The sequence below is a fragment of the Agelaius phoeniceus genome, chromosome 8 (assembly GCF_051311805.1).
Source record: "Agelaius phoeniceus isolate bAgePho1 chromosome 8, bAgePho1.hap1, whole genome shotgun sequence".
NCBI lineage: Eukaryota > Metazoa > Chordata > Aves > Passeriformes > Icteridae > Agelaius > Agelaius phoeniceus.
In genome coordinates this window covers 14,415,895-14,439,086 of record NC_135272.1, presented here as the reverse complement: position 1 = coordinate 14,439,086, position 23,192 = coordinate 14,415,895, and the positions used below count along the sequence as shown (strand labels likewise).

The 23,192-nt window shown below is 46.5% G+C and overlaps 1 protein-coding gene across 1 annotated transcript in view; it reads right to left on the bottom strand.

Moving 5' to 3' along the window:
• Positions 1 to 23,182, bottom strand: part of COLGALT2 (collagen beta(1-O)galactosyltransferase 2) — a 47,879-nt gene extending 24,697 nt beyond the window's left edge. The window contains exon 1 of the mRNA XM_077182044.1: positions 22,829 to 23,182. Coding sequence (XP_077038159.1) covers positions 22,829 to 23,073 — 245 coding nt within the window. The 5' untranslated portion in view covers positions 23,074 to 23,182. The remainder of the gene's footprint in view (positions 1 to 22,828) is intronic.
• Positions 23,183 to 23,192: the final 10 nt, after the last annotated feature.

The window sequence follows — 23,192 nt, the reverse complement described above, 5'->3', positions numbered from 1 at the left end:
ACACTGCCAGGGATCCAGGGGCAGCCACAGCTTCTCTGGGCACCCTGTGCCAGGGCCTGCCCACCCTCATTGTAAAAAACTTCTTCCTTGTATCTAATCTAAATCAACCCTTCTGGCTCCCTCATGCCACAAGTCAACAGCTTCCCTGGCCTCCATGAAATGGGAATTCTCTTGCAATGCAAAGGAGGTTCTGGCTGCTTCAATCCCAAGTCCTCCACCTGTCTTTAGCTCTCCCCATGCTCACCCCATGCTCCCCATGCTTTAAAGCTGCTAAGCTTTAAAGAAACAAAAAGCCAGCTGCATCTTGTGAGTACTTCCAAGCAGACTTGGCTTCAAGGGAACAAGGCCCCTAAGGGAAGCCCAGGAAATCCCATACATGCAGGATCAGGGTGGTGACTGACCTCTGAAATCAGTTGTTCAAAGGAGGAATTAATTGCAACAGTTGTGTAATTTCTGAAAGGACAGCTTAATCCCAGCAGCTAACTCAGACACCAGCTGATGCAGCTGTTTGAGATTAATGCAAGTGTGTAAGCCACTGGGAAGGAACACTGGGATTTAGAAATATTCTTCTCTCTGCTCACAAAAAAAAATGGACGGGTTTCATATTTAGGCGCTCAGCACCACTGATTATTCCATGGTCACATTGAATATGGGCCTGTAACACCTTGCCAAGGGTCCCCAAAACAGAAACACCTGAAAAGCTCTGGTCTCTGCACCAAGCCTGCAGACAGAGCAGTGCCAAGAGCCTGCCTCCCCCCTGGTGGGAACACAAACACCATGGACCACCAGACACCCAGCAGGGAGGGAAACACAGACCCAAATCCTTCCCAGTCCTGTCCCACACCACCCAACAAGAGCTTTCAACAGTTCTGCACAGAACCATAGAATTACAGAACCACTGAACTGTTAGGGCTGGAAGGGACCTTGAACTCACCCCATCCCATGGGCAGGGACACCTTCCACTAGTCCAGGCTGCTCCAAGCCCCATCCAGAGACAAACAGGACTGGCTGAACATAACCAAGTTATGTGGGTGAGGCTGGTATGTTCCATTCCTCCCAGCTGTGCAAGGATGTACCCTTCCAGGCAAGACATTTTTAAGAACTCTTGACTTAAAATATGAAATATGACTTCATTACAAATAATTTTCATTCTAAACATCCTAAAAGACCAGAAGTAATTTCAACACACAGAAAAAACACTTTTGCTGGAATACTGTGTGATTAAATGACTACAAAAAAGTGATTTTTCATCTCTTGTCCAGTGCTGGCTGAAAGAAACAATACAAGAAATGAGGGAACGAAAATGGAATATTTTAATTCACATTATTAATTAGGAGTTCAAGCAGCAATAAGAAACACACTAAGCTAATTCTGGAGCAAAGGACAACTTCTTTTACCAACTGAGAATCTGCTCTGTGATCTGGAAACTGACAGGATGTTTTGTGTGACACTGGAGAGCTTCACACAGTAACTGACCCTTTCATGTGAAAATTTTGCTGATAGGCAACAATAAAGCCATTCTTCACAAAAGTTGCCAGACAGCTTTTCTTTGAGGCCATCACAAACCTAGAATAACAGAATAAGAGAACAGGAAGAAGAGCTCAGTGAGTGCCAGCAACAGTGCTCTCTGAGATGAACCCCAAATTTAGCATTTGGAGAAGAGGTCCAAATGCATTTGGAGTAGAGAAATGTAAGAATAGGCCATAAACTGCTTGTCCTACAAACAAAGTGGAAAAGGATGCTTGGCTATCCAAAGGGATTTTTTTGCCTCTGGAGAGAGAAAAATGGCTATGTTTAGATGGGTAGGAGATGCTTCAAGTTAAACAGTTAATGAAGACCAACACTACTCCATATTTTCATATCAGACTCCCTGGAACTTTCAAACTTTATCTGGATTCAAAGGTCACTGAAACACAGATTTTTTTTTCCCCTGCAGCACTGTTCAGAACACAGCTCACAGCCTCCAGCTCACCAGCAGGGCTGAGGGAAGCCCTTCACTCAGTAATTTACTATTTTTCTAAAAGGCTTTCAACAACTCCCCTGTGCAGACCCTGAAACAGGACTGCCACCCCAGCAGGTGTGTTTGAGGTCAGCTCTGAACTCAGGGCTGATCTCCATCCCACTCTGTGCCTCCCCAGTGGACCAGGAATTCCTTTGCTGTTGCTGTAGGCTGACAAGGACTGTCAACAGGACAAGAGCAGCAAGCCCTGCAGAGCTGTCTGCAGCAGGCTGCTACCTGTCTGCATACTCAGGTGCACACAGACATCCTGAAGAAACCTTGACAGTAAAGCATTCAGTGTATGTGTGAGGATTCCTGAAAAAATGTGGCACAAATGCTGGGAGACACCTTCAGCTCAGCAGGGCTGGATGTGTGCATCCAGGGGTACACTCACTAAATGACAGCTTGAAAAATGCCACCTTTGCAGGCTTTGCAGTCATGTTGCAGGAGTCCACACCAGACCTGCAGAGCTGACTGTGGCACCTCGTGCTTCTCTGTGCCCACCTCTGAGAAGGCTCCTTTGATCAACACAGAATATGCTGAGTTTGAAGGGACCCATCAGGATCATCCAGTCCAACCTGTCCCTGCCCAGACACCCCAACAATCCCACCCTGTGCATCCCTGGGAGCTTTGTCCAAACCCTCCTGGGGCTCTGGCAGCCTTAGGGCTGTGCCCATTCCCTGGGGAGCCTGGGCAGTGCCCAGCACCCTCTGGGGAAGAACCTTTCCCTGAGCTCCAGCCTGGCCCTGCCCTGACACAGCTCCAGCCATTCCCCCACTCCTGTCACTGGTCACAGAGAGTGAAGAGATCAGTACTTGCTCCTCCCCTGCCCCTGTGAACTGTACAGTCAGAGAAAGCTGAGGCTCACACCAGTGCATGTCCATTCCACCAGAATAACACTCTGCTCTTGCCCACAAAGGCCTGGAAAAGCGGAGTTAGAGGCAGGAAGGAACTCTGGAGTCAGACAGGGTCCCACGCTCAGGACTGTCCTAGTGAAGCAGCCTCAGCACTGAGTCACCCAGGGCAATACCAGCAATGCATCCCAGGAGCTCCCAACAACTCCCAGCAGGCTGGGACCAGTCCTCAGCACTGCTGGGGCACATAACACAACGAGCCCAGTGCCAAGCATTATACTCCTGATGCACCAATCTATGGAAAAGTCTAATAGTGAGGGACAGCAAGTCAAAGTGGAGGACATTTGGCTGAAGGACTCTCTTGGCCCTGTGTGTAAGCTGTGCCCCAAGAGAATGGGGTGCCAGCCCTGGGCTCCCCCGTCTGCTGGCAGCACACACAGGGGGTGTCTGCCCACACCTCCCTGCTCCAGCGCCAGGGCTGCTCTCAGAAATGAGCCCGGCCAAGCCCACACTGCTAACAATCCCCTGGCTAATTTGCACTCAGAAATATGACTCTGCACTTCTCCATGAAAGGGCTCAGTGTCTGGGCACAGAGGGCTGCAGCAGGAGCATGCGCCCGATGAACGGATTGCTACAGACACACGGAGAAATCCCAGCGCCGCCGTCAACACGCACACGGCTGCTGTCAGTCCAACAGCTCCTTCTGCCCTGCTCTCACACAGGGAACCATGCCAAGTTTAAAGGTTTGGACCCTGAGAGAGAGCTCCAGACTTGCCTTGCACAGGCAAAAGCATTTACAACAATTTAAGGGGTTTTTTTTCCCACCGCTTTTCAGGGAAACTCTTTCCATCACAAGGATCTGCAATGCTCCCACCAGGAATGGATAATACAGAACACAGACCAACCCAAGCCCAGTAAGGGAGGATAATTCCATCCCTGCCCCTAGAGCTGATGACCCCCAGGGTGTGTTGTACCAGCTATCTTACTTAGCAGAGTTGTGGCTACCCCATCCCAAAAGTGCCCAAGGCCAGGCTGAATGGGGGCTTAGAGCAGCCTGGGCTAGAGGAAGGTGTCCCTGCCCATAGCAGGGGGTGGGACTGGATGGGCTTAAAGGTCAACTCAAAACCTTCTGTGATTCTGTGATTACAGAAGCAGACAAAGTCAGCGAGACTTTTTCCAAAGGAATTCAACCTCAGGGTAGCTTCAGAGCAGCAGTTTTCAAACTGTGATCAGTAGATGTCTGTGAAGTATTTCTAGTTTGCTTGTGAAAGGCAATAAAAAAAATCTATCATACCCAAGTCAAAGTTTGCTATGCTGCACAGGAAAAACATGTTGGGTTTACGCTCAGCTGATGGAATACCATTCCCCTTTCAGTGCTGCTGGAAGGGTCAGAGCCAAAAATCCTCCTCAGGACCCAGACCTCCTGCTAAAACCTCACTGTGTGATCCCCAGCACTGTCTCAATCTCCAGCACAATGAGCTGTCTGTGTACCCAGAAACTCATGGAGCTTTAGACACTAAGAATAACTTCAGTTTATTCTTACAGAGCAAGATAACAGGGCCAAGGCTGGCACAGGCACATCATAAACACTGCTGCTCTCCTCATCCGGCTGTGAATTACTGGCTGCTTGCAGGAAAACTGGGCAACACAAGGATGATAAAATCCCAGGTGTTTATAACATGTAGTACAGACACAGAGGAAGAGAAACAGAAGTAAATTTCTTGACTATTTCTTCTACAGCTTCTGTACAAGCAAGTCAGTTACCTTTGGGATGAAAAATGTTAGCACAGAATCTGCTTTCAAAAGCACAGAATCTGCTGTCAGGAGGTACAGCAAGAAAACTCAACCATGGATCTGTAACAAATGGTCCTCAAGGAGAAGAGCTGCCATGTTTTACATCTTGTACCCCCCAAGGGACCCAGGCTCTGCCCCAGATCACAGCAAGCCTGCAGGCAGGCTGGGCCTTCCTCCTGCTGCTGGAGCACCTCCTCTTCCAAGCCCCAGGGCTGACCCAAGGGGCAGCCAAGCCCATTGCTGCACAGGGGCTTTCCAACATGACCCCCTGGGCTGGTAATTCAGAATCACAGGACAAGAATCACAGATAGAACCTCTAGAGGTCATCGTGCCCCCCTTCCTCTAGCAGGGCCACCAAGACCAGGCTGCCCAGAATCATGTCTGAATCAAAATCATGTCTGCTTTTGAATGCTGCCAAGGATGGGGACTCCTTTCTCTAGTGACCAGTGACAGGACATGGGAAAATAGAGCGAAGCTGCACCAGGGGAAGGTGAGGCTGGACTATTAGAAAAAAGTTCACCGAGAGGGGTGTCACTGGAACAGGCTCCCCAGGGAAGTCATGTCACCAACCCTGTCTGAGTTCAAGGAGGAGCTCAGTGAAGGTCTCTGTCACGCAGTTTAGTTTTAGGTAACACTTTGAGGAGCAAGGAGTGGGATTCCATGACCCTTATGGGTCTCTACCAACTCAAGGCATTCAGTAATTCCATTCTGTAATTGTGTTTCTGCAGGGATCAGCCAAGTCTGCAGGCAAGGGCAAGGTTATCCTCACTTTTACAGCCAGACCACTGTGACCATTAAGTCTTTTCCAATCTTAAAGATTCTATGATTCAAAGTTTTGCCTTGAGCACAGCATGAGGTGAGGCAAGGAGTGGGACTGATCTGTCCATGGCCAGCCCTCCCCCTCACCACAGACTCCAGCCTCTGGGCCAAGAGCAAAGACATAATAACATGCTGGTAGAAACCAGGAGAAATCCTGGTCCAAGAGCTCCAAGTGAATGCTGGGGAGAGCACAGCTCTACAGCTCAGACATGGATCCTCACCTCCAACACGGGCTCCAGGTGCCATCTCACAGGGTGGCAAGTCACACCACAGCCAGTGAGAAATCTGCATTATTGATCCCACTGAACATTGTCACCTTCTGAGGCTCCTTCTTAAGTCGCTCAGGTGTGTGGCTAAGTGCAAAGCCATAGAATTCCTAAATGGTTTGGGCGGGAAGGGGCCCAAAAAAAGCCCATCCAGTCCCACCCCCTGCCATGGGCAGGGACACCTTCCACTAGCCCAGGTTGCTCCAAGCCCCATCTACCCTGGCCTTTCAAGAATTCACAGGGCTAACACCTCTCTCCAGCAAAGGAGATTTTCTGCTTTAAATACACTTTTCAATCTGGCCCACAGTATCAAAAACAGGTAAAGAAACTTAAAAACACAGCAGCAAAAGTTAGCTATATAGCAGATGATCCTGGAAACAGAGGCATGAACTCCACCCACACTCTCTCCAAGTTCATCCAAAGACATCCAAGGTGCTGCTGCTGCTGCTGCTAGGAGCCACCTGAAGCAAGCTAATATTGTCCACAAAACACATATCCCAGGATGCTGCTGCCTGCCATATGGTCAGGAAATGAAAGGAGATGATGAGTGCAGGTCAGGACAATCTGTCTTTAAGTCAAGGCACATGCATCAGCTTTGCAGTTTGCATTAATATTAAAAAGAACCATACAGAAAAGGCAATGCAAGAAAAGTAAAAATAAATAAATCAAATGCTCAGCATGGTTCCAACTGGTTTGCCACTGTCTCTGAATGATAAAATGGCAAATGGCTGCAGAGCTGTCACCTCTACATCAGGGAAGAGGTTTTCCCAATTCACAGGATAACTACAGGAGGAGACACTTTGGAAGCCAGGCTGACATTCTAGTGGAGCACACCTACAAAAGAGCTGGAGAACAACTCAGGAAAAGGACCTGCAGGGACAGGACACAGGGAATGGCTTCCCACTGCCAGAGGGCAGGGTTAGATGGGATACTGGGAAGGAATTGTTCCCTGTGACGGTGGGCAGGCCCTGGCACAGGGTGTCCAGAGAAGCTGTGGCTGCCCCTGGATCCTTGGAAGCGTCCAAGGCCAGGGTGGAGAAGCCCTGGCGCAGCCTGGGACAGTGGAAAGCGTCCCTGCCTGTGGCAGGGGTGGCACTGGATAAACTTCATGGTCACTTGCTCTGACCTTACACAATATTGGCTTTAGGGACTAACTCATACCCCCTTTGTGGGTTTAATTAATTCAGACCTTCTTTCCAAGCACTTCAATGCCTGCAGGAAGCTCAGGCTCTTCACCACATCACATCTTCACTGCACTGTTAAACTGAGTTTGACATTTGGTGCCCAACCTTCCCTCTGTGTCCATCTTCCAAGGAATTTGCGGACCCTCCTCTTCACCACCTGCATGAAGCAGGGTCCCCTCACCACCCAAGCAGGCAGAGGTTGTGTGAGGCACCAGCCAGGGTGATGCCCAGGGTGCAGTTTGTTCCACTTGTCACACTCCACAAAGTGGCACAGCCAGAGGATAAAGCACCTGAGTTAGTCACAGACCCAGGAATATCAGATTTTTGCCTTTTCAAGGATCATCAGAGCTTCAGAGAGCACCCACGAAAAGTAACCCAGACAGAAATACAAAACTCATTTAACCTCCCATATCCTGGGATCAAGGAAGCAACAACAAAAAAGCAGAACTGAAGTGCCAACACTGGAGGCCTGACCAGCTCTTCCCTCTCAGAATCAGCAATTTAATAACCCAACCAAAGCACCATCCCTGTGAACCTACAAGGCACACCTACAATACAAAATATTTAACAACATCAGACCAGACATTTCCCTGCTCCACTGCAAATTCACAGCACACAAACACAGCAGGTTTCATTACTCTCTCCCTGGCACAGGCTTCCCTTGGCATAAAGGAATTTAAGCCAAACTTTGCTTTCACCAACATTAAACTAACACTTACAGTCATCAGTGAGTTATTTTAGAGATAGACTTTGCTGAAGCCAGCATGGAACTTGAGACTTCATAATTTTGGCCTAATTTTCCTCAAGTAGCAGTTACCCTGGAAAACAGAGGTTCTCTGAATTGCATGGAATGGTACACTGCTTGAAAATAAATGGATTACATCATATTTGCTGGCAAATGGCTGAAAATGTTTTATACATAATTAAGAGAATAGAAAAACAACTACTGCAGCCAAGCAGGGAAAAATATATTCAGCCTTTACAGATGAAGTATAGAGTTTTCCTGGATGTAATTTTGTCTATCCCATTTCTGATGAAGAAACAGCTGAAAAGGTGACAACCTCATATGCTGACAGGATTCTGAATAAGGGGAGAGGGAAAACACAACAAACACCACTCTGCTAGGATAAAATAATGAATTCATCAATTAAAATCTTCTCAAGTTTTTTCCTGATAGATTGTACAGTGTTCTTGCTTTGAATGGCTAGGTGTGCTCATCTGCAATGTACCCCTGGGAGTGGGGTGATGTGAATCACAGAGGTCAGAGGCCATGCCCAAACCCACAGCAAGGGTCTCAACCTTGCACAGAGGCAGCACTGTAGCTTCATTTTACAGAGAGAGAAACAAAACCAAAAAGATTAATGGATTTTCCCAAGTCACAAAAAAAAGAAAAAGGAGTGGGTGTCAGGGCTGGGAATGATAAAATAAGCTAACATTCCTTCCAAAATATACACTGAAATAAATGACAGATATTCAGCTTTTGTAGAGCAGTTTACTTAGTGCATTCACAGAGTACTTGTCAGACTAGTGATAAATTTGTGGCCAATATCAGGAACAACTTTTCCTCTGTGTTGCTTTTAAGAAACTCTCACAAACTTACAGACAAAAATCTCTCTTCCTATCCAAGTATTTTGCCTCCAGCACTGAAAAAAAAAACACTCTGGGTTTTTTGATATGAGGTCCCTGATTTTGAGAGTTTAGAGTTTTAAAGCAGTGAAACACTAGTACTGGAGAGAAGAAAAAAAATAAAAGCAAAGTATTTCTACTTTAAATTCCAAATACTTTGGGCTAGCACAATTTCTGGATCTGAATCTCTTCAGTTTATGATCTCACATTTCACTCAGGGATACAGAAACCCACAGGGCCTCTCCTATGGACACACATGTGCTGCACACATGGCTGCTGTGGGGTCAGCACACAGGACACACTACAGATGCCAGGCTCAGAACACACTGTCTCTTGGAAAAGACTGACTGCACTCAAAGTGATGGAAAACTGGTGCTGTGCTGATGGCTGACTTAATGCTAAAGAGAAGACAAACAGTGAGGTCTTAACTCTAATCTTGTAAGCTAAAGGCTCTGCAGCCCTCTGTCAGTAATGCTGTACATTTCCCATCCCCAGCTAAGGAAACTGGATCATGAAATCAGAGGGACACTTGGTGGATGGGTTTGCTTCTTCTGCATGACACAACATCACAATTCTCCCTTCTGCTGGTCTGTTCTCTTTGGGTGGATTTCAGTCACTGGAGAGGGACAAATGCCAGGGAGCACCCACTGAAGCCAGGCAAATCTCTGGGAGAGCCAAGCACTGAAAGCTGCATCAGCAAGTGAGGTGTGGAGAAGAATGCAAATGCACAGTTTATCTCTTAAAGGTTTAATCCTGACCACAAATGCACAGTTTGAGGATGGTTAGTTTTTTCCCCCATCACTGGATGTAAATAAAAGAGAGGAAATGGGCACTTAGGTCTTTCAGTAGCCAGTTCCTAGGAAACTGGAAGCCCTGAAAAATGCACATGTGCCTTTATTCTGCAGAGCATGGCTCCTAACCATGCTGTTTTCCAGCGGGAAAGATTCCCATCTTAGCTATCCCCATTCCAGGGGATGAAGCGTGTGAGATAAAGTTCATTCCAGCCCCAGCACACCTGCAGGTGTTGGACTTGACGGGTCCCTCAGGGGACAGGGACATGTCAGGGACATGCTCTGGCCCAGGAGCCCTTGCACACATCACAGCACTTGTCCAGCAGCATTCCCGGGCCGGGACATCTCAGCTCCCTGGGGCTCTCAGGCAATTGCAAAGGCTGGAAATCTGAATTTTTGGAATACCTCAGCACAAGGCATTGCTGTGGGAGGAATGAAAGAGCAGAGAATGTCCAGCTTCGAGGAACCCACAGTCCCTCTGCTGAGCATGCAGGAATCCAGTCCCAGGCTCTCCCTTTGCCAGGGGTAAACACCATCCTAACCCAGTGCCAGCACTGCCCAGGGAATAGGAGATAACATGCCACAGCTCCTTAGATACTACAGAACATGCACCCACAGACAAAACAGCATGACTGTCTTTGAAGACTTTGTGGTTTACACAGAGATGTGATGTATAAGCAGATAAACTGAAACCTAATGGCTTACTTTATTTGCTGAATCTATTAAGTTTCCTGGGAGTTGTGTTCAATAGATCATTTAATATGATCTGCTGCATAGTGAAGGCAAAGCATCAGCTAATGGCCCCATATGGAATTCAAAGATTTAGCATCACCTGCTTGACTCAAAAAAATCCAACAAAACAAAAAACTCACAAAAACCCTCCCAAAAAACAACCCAAACAAAAAACACACTGAAAAACCCTCACCAAACCCCAACCCAAACAAACAAACAAAAATATCCCAAGAAACCAAAACACCAGCACCTTTTAAAAAAAATTATTTTCATCTGAAACCATCTCAGATCCTTCTTCTAAAGCCTTTCAAATAATCCCTCAATAGCTCCATCTCAAATCCATACAATAGCAGCAACTGATGTGCATCATCAGCTTGCAAGGGAACAGCTGATATATCCTAGAAGCACCAGGCCACCAGAGGGATTCCTTAAATACATTAAATAAAGATAGTTCATGGAAAAACTGAGAGGCTGGTTCTGTCTCCTTTGAGAAATCATTCTGCTCTTAAACTTCTGCCAGTTTATCAGTGGCTGCAGTTGGGTGGAACTCTGGTTTTAAAGAGTTCCATTAACCTCTTCAGATCATGTAACTCAGCACAAGATCTAATGAGCTGAACTCTAGGGGGTTTGGGCAAGTATATTTATAACTTCTATGCCAGCACAGAACTGGAAGAAATATACCTCTGTAGGGTCAGCAGATCTGGAATAAATACATTTACCTGAGGAAAGGCTGGAGGTTTGGTCCAGCTATGTGTCCAAACTATTGGAACCAGATGTTTTCCTTAACCTCTGGGTTATCTCAAAGGTGTCCTTGTAGTACCACACACCTGCAGGAGCTACAGGAGCCTGGTCAGCTTTGCCAGGTGGGCAGTTCCTGCTGGGAGATGTAACACACCATCATTTCTCCTTGGAGATCTCAGACCTGAAGCACATTTCTCCTCAGCAGATCTCTGTGGGACACTGACTTTATTCTGGCTGTCACCTGTCATTCTGATCCACATGCTCCATGAGCAACAAGTTCTGCACCTTGCAAAAGTGCAACAGAGCAAACCTGGAGGTGACTGAAGCTCTCCACAGGTAGAATAAATGAACATCACTGCACAATGAATTGGTGAGTGTAGAAAAGAGACTCCTGCTTAACCCAGCCTAGCCCTGAACACATATTTCTTCCCCCTTAAATCTGCACCACATATACAAAGACTGGCTCATCCAAAAATCCAGATGGGAAGTTTGTAGGCAAGGCTGCTGGAAGCACCACTGACAGCAGCTCAATTCTTGCTCTGTGAAACAGAGCTTCCTTCAAGGCTCAGGTATTAGCCAAAAAATCCTGGCAGCAGCCTTCGTTTGTATTAAGTCAGAGCAGAGTTCTGCCAGCAGACGGCCATGAGCTCACTAGTCTGAAAAAACATCTCATTGACAAGAGTTTTTGTGGAAGCAATAACTTGTTTGTGTGAGAAATAAAGGGAGAAGGGGGAGAGAGTGTATGTTAGGAGTGATAAAACATGTACCACAAACATACTCAGTAACTTAATTTCCATTTAAAATTATATATGGTAATTTTCATTTAAATCCTGCTTCAAGTAAAAAAATTGAACTTAAAAGAAATCATAAATTAAGAGACAGTATTTAGCACCAGTGACATTTTCATATTCCAGTCACACACACTGAACTTATTTCAGACTGGTGTTTTGAAAAATGAGTGCAACCATAGTCTCTGACAGCCAAAGCCAGAGGAAGAAAATATTTGAGGAGGCAAAAGACCCAAAAGCAATTATTATTCTCTACCAACCAATTTAGAGGAGGCTGGCTAGGCTCCTCCACAACCATGGAGCCCATCTCAGAGACAAATAAATGGAAACTCCATCCAGAGCTTTGTACTGAAGGAGCACATATCATCTGGAGCAAACACCAGCAGCATCCAGAGCCTGATTCATGGGAGTGAGTCAAGTCATGCTAAGGGAGTCAGACTGGGAAAAATGAGCACAGTACTGGGCTGCTGCTCTGTTGTTGCAGGAACTGGTTGTGCTAAACCAGATACAAATGGCACAGAGCACAAGCAGGGCCTGGTCCCTACCAGCAGCTGGCATTTCTAAATCTCCAGGGCCTGAATAACCTGCTCATATCTCAGTTTACAGCTTGGAACTCCCAATCCCAAACCTCACCTAAGCTGTCCTGTGTAGCAAAAAGGTCAGAAAGGATTCACCTCTACCAACATCCCACTCCCATCTGAAGGAGCTGGAGCTGAGCCAAAGTAGAGAAGCTATAGAGTTCCAGGCACTGAAAGTGCAGAACTCCAGCTAAAGGACTGCCAGAAACCCTCTGCACATGCTGAGAGAGAAAAATGCCATCCAGCCAAGCCAACAGCAATCTGCTTCCCAACTCTGCCAGCATGCAGAATCCACCAGAAGATTAACATCTCCAAATCTTACTCCTCACCACAACCCTCTAAGGAACCCCAGCTCGATCCAGGGGCAGCACCACAAGGTCATGTCAGACACTCCACTGTCATCAGGCCTTTTCTCCATCTGTAGGATCTGCAGAAGGAACTGGAGCTCTCAAAGTCTTCCCACTCCCAAGACCTAACTTCCCTTTAATCCCCCAGGCAGCAAGGGATCCATAACACAGGAGATTATCCAGCCTTGCTCCCTACTGACACCACTCTCCTCCTGACTTTCTAAGCCTGTACAACCCACCAGTAAAAGAGATCCTTGAATATTTAGATTTCCAAACCTGAAAGCTATTCCAGCTATTTCTCCCACTGGTAATTCTAGCCAGCTGTAGCCAAGAATTAAGGAGAAATAAAATGCAGGCCAGCAGTTCCTGAAGACACTAGAACGCCCTTTAATCCTTCAGTTTACAGAAAAGAGAAGGAGCTTGCCTTTTACTGTTTTTCCAAAATGAAAACATAAATCTTTACCCTAATTATGCAGTTCCTATGCTAACATATATTTTAATGTCTTTTTTTAAATTAAGATTTTTGCTAGTCTAGTGTAGTGACTTTTGCATGTAACTGCTGTGCTTTTCACTGAACTGTAAATATTTTTGCCATTGTCTTTATGAGTTATGGTGTTAATTACAAGTTCTGGTTAGACTAAAGGAATGTATTTGTTGTCTTCATGTAAGAAAAAGAATTTGCAAGAGTAAAAACACACCCTCAATGAACCACGAGGGGGGCTCCCAGCATTAAGGACACACTCTGGGACACCCCAAGGAACAGTGCAGCCAAGCACAGAGTTCACTCAGCACCTGCTCTGCTCCTGCAGCACACATCAAAACACATCTCCATCTCACTCACACACTTTGTTTTTCTGGTTCTCTTCTTGATGCAAAGACAATGTAACATTCCTGCTTCCTCACATGAACTGGAGAGTGCTGATGATTGATGGACAGAGAAGAGTCTTGCTGCAAAGCTTCACTGGTCATGTTCCTCTTTGCCTCCTAGACACAAACCGTGGGGACAGAACAGGTCTCTGGCAGCTTCTCCTGTCCAAAATCACATGTCCAAGCTAACATCTTTTTATGACTTGCCTGAAGCAGGCTTTTGGTTAGTTAATGATACAGCAGTCCAGCTACAGGACTTAAGTTCACTTGGCTGAAGTCTGGTAGGGAAAAATTTACATGTTTGAGCTAAAAACCAGAGGAAAAAATCAACCAACTAACTAAAAAAAAAACCCCAAAAACCATGAAACCAACAAAGGGTTTGCATTTGTCAGAGTTTTAAATTTACCTTCCTTGTCACAACAAGCATTCAAAGTAGGAATGCTGGAAACAGCCTTTTCCACCAATGCTGAAATGGTTTGGGTGAGAAGGATCCTTTAAATGCCACCCAGTCCAACCTCCCTGCAATGAAGAGAGAACCTTCAACCAGACCAGGCTGCTCAGAGCCTAATCTTGAATTTTCCCAAGTATCTTACAAAAATGACTGAAAGTACTGAGGAAATAACTCAACTAACAACCTTAAATTCTCATTCTAGCCCCAAAGGTACGATGCAGCACCCATTTTAAGAGCAGATGCTGAGCTGCTAACTGAAGAGATGAGCACCTGCTATCAGTGTCAAGATATAAACTTCACAGGTAATGCAACCTCACTGTTGCCACTGGGCAAAATTCAAACCAGGCTGCAGCCACACATAACCTTCCCTCTGCAGAGAGATCAAAGTGCAAAACTAAGCAAGCAATCCTTTTAGAATCAAGGGAAGACTGTACTCTGTGTGAAGAAAGGAGAGGAAAAGCATAATTATAAATAATGTTTTCTTCCTTACAGGAAAAAATCTTTTAAGAAACAAAACAAAAATCCAACAAAAAAAAAATTCCCTTTTGGAGCTGAAACCTTACAAAACTAATGTGAAAAAGCTTAAATGAGCCCTACCATGGCACTGTAGTGCCACATGGACTCCCACTATCTTATGCTTCAGCATAAATTTAGATCTTCATGAGCTCCAGGGGGACAGCCTCAAAATCCTGCTCCAGATCAAGATTTGCTTATCTTTATAACAGGTCATTCCTATGAGTCCATCCAGACAGAATGAAATAGCTGGAAAATCTATTTATTCCATGTATTACAGCCACTCGGGCACCACAGATGATACAAAGATCTCATCAACATTTATGTTTTAATAAATCCCTGGCAAAAGAGCAAGGACAGACTTTGGTGAAGGCATATTCCCACCCCAAAACAACACTATCAGCTTTCATGCTCAGTTGTACCTGATTCTACAGTTAGCTACATGTTAGAAAGGGGAAAAACCACACTGACTACTTAAATAGTTGGTCATAACGAAAGCAGCCTTCACTTCTGAGCAAGATTTCACTTCCCAAAATGTCTAACAGCTACCTCAAATAAGCAACCACTTCTCCCAAAGAAATACAAGAAATTCTGCTTCATAAGCCATTAGCATAATATCAGTCCTCTGCAGTGAATTCAGTCTCTAGTACAAAATTTAGCTGTTTTTTAGCAGTGCCACATCATGTCAAGAGGAGGAACAATGTGTTATGTTGCAAATCACAACCCAAGTGGTTCACCATAAAACTTTAATGACTGAACTCCATTTGAAAGTATATACCAGATCCATAGTCACATGGAAAAAGTTTAAAATCAACATGTTGTTATTAGTCTCCCTGTCAACTTTTGCAGAAAGAAAACTGGCATCATTTTACAGTAACAAAAGTGCTCTGGCCCAAGGACACCAGATATAGATATATAGACAAATGCATGTGCCTGCACACACAACCAAAACTAATAATTTCATGCTTAAAATCTGGATTCAGGCACTGAATGAGGCAAATTGCACACAAAAAAAAAAAAAAAGGAAAAAAAGAATCGTGTTTTTCTTAATTGATGAATTTATTAGCAGTGCCACATGCCTGCATGAAGGAGCTGAGCAATCTACAGAAAAGGGCAAAAAATCCACTTCATCAGAGAACACCAAAAAATTTTTGGATTCCTATCTTTCTTTACCCTGAAATTTTGGTGCATGTGGGTCCCATTTAGCTGTAATCCACCCTTGGCCATAAGCACCATCAACGTGCACAATGCTTGACCAGAATAAAGGAAATGAGATGCACAGAAATAGACTGCAATAATACCAAGTCTGAGACATCATGCCACAGGAAGGAAATTCCAGGTTCTGACAGACAGCACCCCACATCACCCCAGTCCTCTCTCCACCCTGGAGCCCAGATGAGCCTCCTGGGACGAGAGATGGCAGCAGTGCTGGGCCATGCTCTGCACACCATGTGCAGCACAGATCTGGTTTTAGAGAATCCTGACCCAGTGCAGGAAGACTTTTAGTCCCAGGGGACTCAGATAAATGATTGCAGGTATGTGATGATTCATGTAAGAGATCAAAAAAGCCCTTCCATCCCTGGCTCAGCACAAATCCCTGGTTTGGTCTCCTCACAAAGGGCCCTGCCAAACCTCCCAGGGACTGACCCCTCTCCAGCTGCACTCAGACACCTGGGGTCCCTTCCTCAGCAATCTGATGGCAGTGACCAGCAGCTTTCTGAGAAGATGACATGTTCCATTTAACAAAAAATAGGAAAGAAAAAGTGGTTGGAGCAACAGTCTTTATCCCAAAGGTGTGCCACTCTCAGCCCACATGAATTTCCAGACAGTCTGTGACAGTGACAGGCTGCCCAGGGTCTGCAGAGTCTCTATCCCTGGAGACATTAAAAACTTGAACTGTTTCTCAATGCTCTGCCTTCACCAGAGCTGGCTTTGGGAGCAGCCAAAGGAGGTGCATTCCAGCATAACCATCCCAGGAGATCCACGCATTAGCTCAACTGGAGAAGCACTGGGGAAGGGGAGAGGGCTCTGTCCCTGTAACATGAAAATGACAGCAGGAATTGGGCAGGTTCCTCCTGGATCAGACCAAACTGATCCCTACTCCCAGATTCACCAGAAATGAGGAGCTGAAATAGCTGGTGTACAAGCAAAATTGACTTTTTTATTATTATTTTTAAAATTTTTTAGATTTTTTTTTTGGGAGGGGGGGGCAAATTAATAGGAGCACTCAACAGCCAATATTGGTTGCAGCTGGTCCTTGGACCCACAGCTGAAGGAGTTTCAAAGGACAGGTCAGTGCACAACCTGGGCAGCCTGGACTGGATGAGGAATCCCAACCCCGTGGGAAAGACAAGGAAGGGATGAAGTGGCAGGAATGAACTAGATGACTCTCTGAGGTCTTTTCATCCCTACTTTGTACAGATGAAAAGAGACAAGAAAAGCTTGAAAACTAGATCTTCCTGACCTTTGAAAATATCCAAAGGCTTATCATAAACAACAGCCTCTGCTACTGAACTCTGCCTGCTGTTTCTTTTGGGCAACAGATTGTTTTATTGGATTCCAGTCCCTAAACCCACAGCCTGCACTACAAGGCACCAGGCAGCCCATGACACAAGGGACAGACACACAGATAACAGGGTAGACCCCCGTCTCAAAAGGTGGGTGCCAAAAGACAGCAGCCAAAATAAATGTCTGCATTTTCAGAGATACAGACCATGCAGAATTCAGGTATAAAAAAAAGATTAAACAAACACACACAATGTACTATGCTCACTAGTGTCACAGAACTCCTACACATTTTAAGACATCAGATTTATGGTATTATCCCTGTACCTCTGGAGGGATATTTATTAATTTCATGGTGATAACAAACTATTTTTGCCTTTTTTCTTTTAGCCCAATATTCACACTGCTGCCTAGTAGACCCCAATATAAAGTGTGGGACAAGATGGTCTTTAAATGTCATCAAAAAAGCATCAGAATTTGGCAATTTGTGACCACAGCAGGGAAAAATAAAGAAACTCCTGCTACCCTGCACATTGCCATCACACAGCTCATGCCTTTTTTATGGCTTCTCTGTAGAACTCCACAGTTTTTAGCTGAAGAGTGGTTTGCCATGCAGACCTCAGCAAGGCACAGCAGCAATTTCTGACTTCTCTTCAAATGTTTCTACTGAGTAATTTCATGATGCCATTTGCTTCAGTTTGCCAAGATTGAGATGAGGGAGAGAAAACCAAAGGACAAAAAAAAAAAAGTGATTATGGATATTGGGAACAGTTCTTTAGCCTTCCTTGGTTTTCCATTTTTATGTAATTTTTCTGTACTTTGGTGTAAAAATGACCTTGGCAAGGAAGTATTTACAACTGACATTTCTTGATTCTTCTATCTCCAGTTTTGATAAATTCAACAATCTCATGTAGGTTACTTTACCCTTCTACCCTTATTTCCCCAGATAGAAATTAGAAGTATTTACTCCTATTCTTTCTTTCAATGCAGTCATCTAAATGCAAGATCTCTGGCAGAAAGGCTCTCTGCAACATCTTGCACAACAGGAACGTCACCTTGATTGCAATTCCAAAGCTGTGCAAAGCCCATCTCACTCTTGCCCCCTCTCAGTCTATGACTGTTATTAAAACTACATAATAAATAAATTTAAAGTATCTACAAATGGGAAACGAAATCCCACTAAAATTCACTTGAAATTCACTAAATCCCATTAAAATTCACTTGAAAAAGTCAATTTCACTTGTACTTAGCTCATCATAGCCAAGTATAAGTGCAATTGACTTTTTCAAGTGAAAAGTCAGTTAATTTCTAAAACCTATGTTTTAATATTGCCAGATGGAAGTCACAGCACAGGTGAGCACACCTGGAATGGATGCAAAACACGAGTGGACGGACTCAGGAGAGGCAGAGCCAGCAGACTGGAATGTCAGCATTCCTAAGTGACTAATAATGACCATGAAGATTAAAGTGACCTCGTTGCTCAAATGGTGACAAGGACAGAAAACACAGAGTGTTTGAAAGCCAACACTTCTCTGAGAGTAATAACAGCCATTAAAGTTTTAAATGATCCCTGCATCTCATTGGAGTTTGCCCTCTATGTGGAATTTTTTCACATTTGAAAAGGAAACCACGAAAGAATAAGAAAATGCTCAGATATCATCAGCTAGTTCCAGTCTAATAATACATAATTATGAAACACAATTATTACACTGATCTCATCAGCTTCTATTTTTAGCTTCAACCAGTTATATTAAGTTGAAACTATTTCCTCACTGGAGCTGTGTTACAGTACCTCCACTCATCTCTCAGCTGGGATTTATCTCATCTTCCCACCTGTCTCACTGTTGTTCACATTATAATTTCTGAAATATAAGCATACTCTGATCCCCAAAGCAGATTTTCAAGCACAAAAGGACCTAATTACTGCTCCCAAGCACCAACTCATTTATGCAGGCATTCCATCCCCAGGTTACTAAGAGAGGAGAGAGCAGATGACCCACTAGGATGGAGCAGAAGGTGAAATTACAGGCAACTTTCTTTGCTATACCATCACTTAATCTGAGAGTAAGGAAAGTGAAAGGCAATGTGATAAATTGCTGAATACACACACTTTTAAAAGGCTGTCTATTGCAGCCAAGAGGAACCTTCCTGACAAGCAAACACTCTGTACCTTTAACTGACCAATCTCAAACACTCAGCATTGATAAAGCTCAAAACAAAACTCCACAACCTCGCCCACTAAATAAAAAGAGAGCTGGGGCACTCTGACTGTGTAACTTCTGGGTCATTTTTGTCCAAGATAAAGGTCTCTTTCCCTCCCTTTGCAGTTCTCCAAGCCCAGCACAAACAATGCTGAACATTCTCCCTGCAAGTTTCCCAGCTGGGCTGGGAGCACAGGGAGCTCTGGGAGAAGCTCAGCCACACGAGCAGCACATCAGAAGAACCTTTGTGGCCATAAAAAGCTGCACTTGGGTCCCACAGCCAGCTTTTCTCTTTAGGCTCTCCCTTTGTGGCACTTGGGTCCCACAGCCAGCTTTTCTCTTTAGGCTCTCCCTTTGTGGCACTTGGGTCCCACAGCCAGCTTTTCTCTTTAGGCTCCCTCCTGTTGTAGCACTTGGGTCCCACAGCCAGGTTTTCTCTTTAGGCTCTCCCTTTGTGGCACTTGGGTCCCACAGCCAGGTTTTCTCTTTAGGCTCTCCCTTTGTGGCACTTGGGTCCCACAGCCAGGTTTTCTCTTTAGGCTCTCCCTTTGTGGCACTTGGGTCCCACAGCCACGTTTTCTCTTTAGGCTCTCCCTTTGTGGCACTTGGGTCCCACAGCCAGGTTTTCTCTTTAGGCTCTCCCTTTGTGGCACTTGGGTCCCACAGCCAGGTTTTCTCTTTAGGCTCCCTCCTGTTGTGGCACTTGGGTCCCACAGCCAGCTTTTCTCTTTAGGCTCTCCCTTTGTGGCACTTGGGTCCCACAGCCAGCTTTTCTCTTTAGGCTCCCTCCTGTTGTGGCACTTGGGTCCCACAGCCAGGTTTTCTCTTTAGGCCTCTCCTGCTGTGGCACTTGGGTCCCACAGCCAGGTTTTCTCTTTAGGCTCTCCCTTTGTGGCACTTGGGTCCCACAGCCAGGTTTTCTCTTTAGGCTCTCCCTTTGTGGCACTTGGGTCCCACAGCCAGGTTTTCTCTTTAGGCTCTCCCATTGTGGCACTTGGGTCCCACAGCCAGGTTTTCTCTTTAGGCCTCTCCTGCTGTGGGCCCCAGCCCGTTTCCCTCAGCGCTGGGTATTTGGGCGCTCGCAGGGGACAGCTGTGACCCTTCCTCCTCCACAAGAAGGGACAGCTGCTCCCTTCAGCATTGCACCTCCATGGTGACATGGGACCAGATCGGGTTCTGTGGCCAAAGCAGGGGACTGCCATTCCCCCTGAAGCAGGAGACAGCCATTCCCGCTGGGCTGGCCGGCTCCAAAGGCTCCCAGGCCACCGATGGCCAAGTCTGTCAGCAAGGCCAGCACAGAAACCCAAGCTGTCCCACAGAAATTCCCAGCTGAAGTCACAGCACAATCCCGGGATGACCCTGTCCCCAGCAAGGACAGCCGGGGTTAACACAGGCCAGGGAGCGGCTCAGATGCATTTCCTGATTCCCGGGAGGGAATCTCGAGGAGGGAAGGAAGGGTTTAACTGCACGGCCATGGCTCCTCCGTGCCAGCTGGCCCCAGACCAAACGGCCTGCAAGGCTCATTAGGAGCCGGCAAGCCCTCCCGAAGCTGCTCACAATCACTTTCAGAATTAAGTCATAATTAAGACCAAAGGTAAGACAGGAACACAAGGCTGCCCAGTGCACATCTTTTGTTCAGTATCAGGGTAACAAAGCTTGGGATTAATTGATACAGACTACACAAGGGAAATTCAGTGTCTGCTTCAAACTCATTATATCTTAACTCATCTTTATTGTCACTCATAAAGCTTCCCTCCTAGAAATCTGTCAAGAGGAATCCACTACTCAATTTCAGCCCTCCAGCTACACAGAGAGCATATGGGAGCTTGAGAGATGATTTATGGTTTCAGTTTTCATTCTCAAGATCTATGGTTGGGCATTTTAAAATGCTGACTTACTCAAGAAAATGCTGAAGTAGGATATAAGTGGCAATGGAAGAATGCAAGTCCATGACAAACACCACTCCCCTGCCCTGCTCCTCAAGCTATCCCAGTAACACAGGGACACAGGTAAATCTTTCATCTGTTGAAAGGACTCTGTCTGAAACACAAGATGCTTCCAGAAATGGACTGAATGGTTTCACTTGTTCTCAAGAGACTTTACAGGTATTGTATGTGTGTTTGCTCTGAGTGGGTACTTTGTGTCCTGAACATTCCCAGCTCTGGAAAAGCTCAAGTCTTATTGAGGAGCAGAACTAAACCTCTCCAAGGAACCACTGCCACGCCACAGGTACCTCTCACTCTCTGTGGCAACTCAGAGCATCCTCAGAACTTGTGTTCCAGTGGCTGTGACAATTTTAGTCACTCTCATTTTATAAATCTTGACATTTTCATCAGCAGATTTTCCAGCTTAGCCATGCCTTGTGTCTGTGTCCAATCCTCTTAAAAAGGGAGCGATTTCTTGTAAGAACCTTAGCGTATTTTAAGCTAGGTTAGAAGTAAGTCCCCACAATACTTTCAACACAATATTGCAGAGACCTTAAGTCAGTGAGGATAATACAAGCGATGTACTGAAAAAGTTGTAGAGACGATAAATTATCTGCAGGAGTTAAACCCCCCCACAAAACTTACTTGGCACTTGTACAGCAAGAGGCATTTCAAGATGTGCTCTGCTTCGGTGATCAGGACTGCACTTAACAACTCCCACAAGTTTTTATAAACACCAAGCTCAGCTGAATCACAGGCCATGTGGGGTCTGATAATATCTGTTTTTATACACATCTGCTACGAGGAAATCTCAACCGGCAAAATTCCTACTGTTACAAATGAATCAGATCTACACAGAGAGGAATGTGAATTTACCCACTGCCACACACCAGCTTGTGATTCCACACTACACTTGTGTGGCACCCCGAATTTGGCCTGATAGCACAACTTGCTTTGTACACCTGCAACACGAAAAGAAGGGGGGAAAAAAAAAGAAAAAAAAAAGATCCATGCACTTGCGTACTGCAGAGCCCCGTATTTGGAGACAAATTACAGCCATGTTACTGAAGCACACACAGAAACATCTGTTTAATGACACTTCAGTGATGTGACTGGGGGGCAGGTCCTGCCCTTTCAAAGTGAAACGAAACTTTACTGACTTTTTAAGCTAACAGAACTCTCACCACAGACTTCAGCGAATTTTGGATCAGGCTCTAGAGAGAAAAAAGAAACTCTGTTTGGGGTTCTTCCAAGCGATCCTGTTCCTCCCAACACTTATGTCAGGTTGAAAGATTATTTTCTTCTTTGTCTCCTTGCAAAGGCAGATTGACCAGTTCCCAAACTGCTCCAATCGCTCCATCCCGACCCCTGTTTGACCGCCGCAGCTGCCCCCATGCTGCGATTTCTGAATACATCTTTTAATCCATCTTCCAGCCTCCAGCCTGGCAACAATGCTCCTTTCAATGCCCACCAGCACCGACCCAGCCCGCCGCTCTCCAGCCCTGGAACATCCCGAGCAGCTCCCACAAAGCCCGGGATTTACCAGCCGGGAGCCGGCCCCACGCTCTCCGTGCCTGTGGATTTGGACACATGCTCCGGCGCTGAATGTTCCCAGGCTCCAGGCCAGCTTTGCTGGGATAACTCATCTCCCTGCGGCTCCCGGCAGAGACACCGCGCTGCCGACACGCGCAACGGGGGCGAACTCTCCCCGGCCGCCACAGCACAGCCGCGGCTCCTGGGCTGGGCGCAGCCGCCGCCCCTCCTCAGCGCTGCCCGGTCCCGCAGAGCCCGCAGAGCCCGCAGAGCCGCCTCTCCTCTCCCCTCCCCGCGCCGCCCCCGGCCCTTACCAGAGCGCGATGCGGCTCTTGGGGTAGCTGAGCCTCTCGATGCAGCCCAGGACGTGCGGCAGCGTGTGCGCGGCGTTGCGGGCGAGGATGGCGAGCAGCACGGTGGGCTGCAGCAACGCCGACTCGGGCAGCGCGGGCTGCTCGGGCCCCGGCGGCTCGGGCGGCTCGGGCGGCTCGGGGGCGGCCCCGCAGCCGCGCAGCAGCGGCGGCAGCAGCAGCAGCAGCAGCGGCGCGCTCGCAGCCATGATGGGCGGGCGAGGGGCAGCCGCGGAGCCGCCGGCAGGCAGGGCAGAGCGGGCTCCGGAGCAGGGAACGCGGGAGGAGGAGGGGCAGGCACGGCACGGAGGAGGGAGAAGGGGAAGGA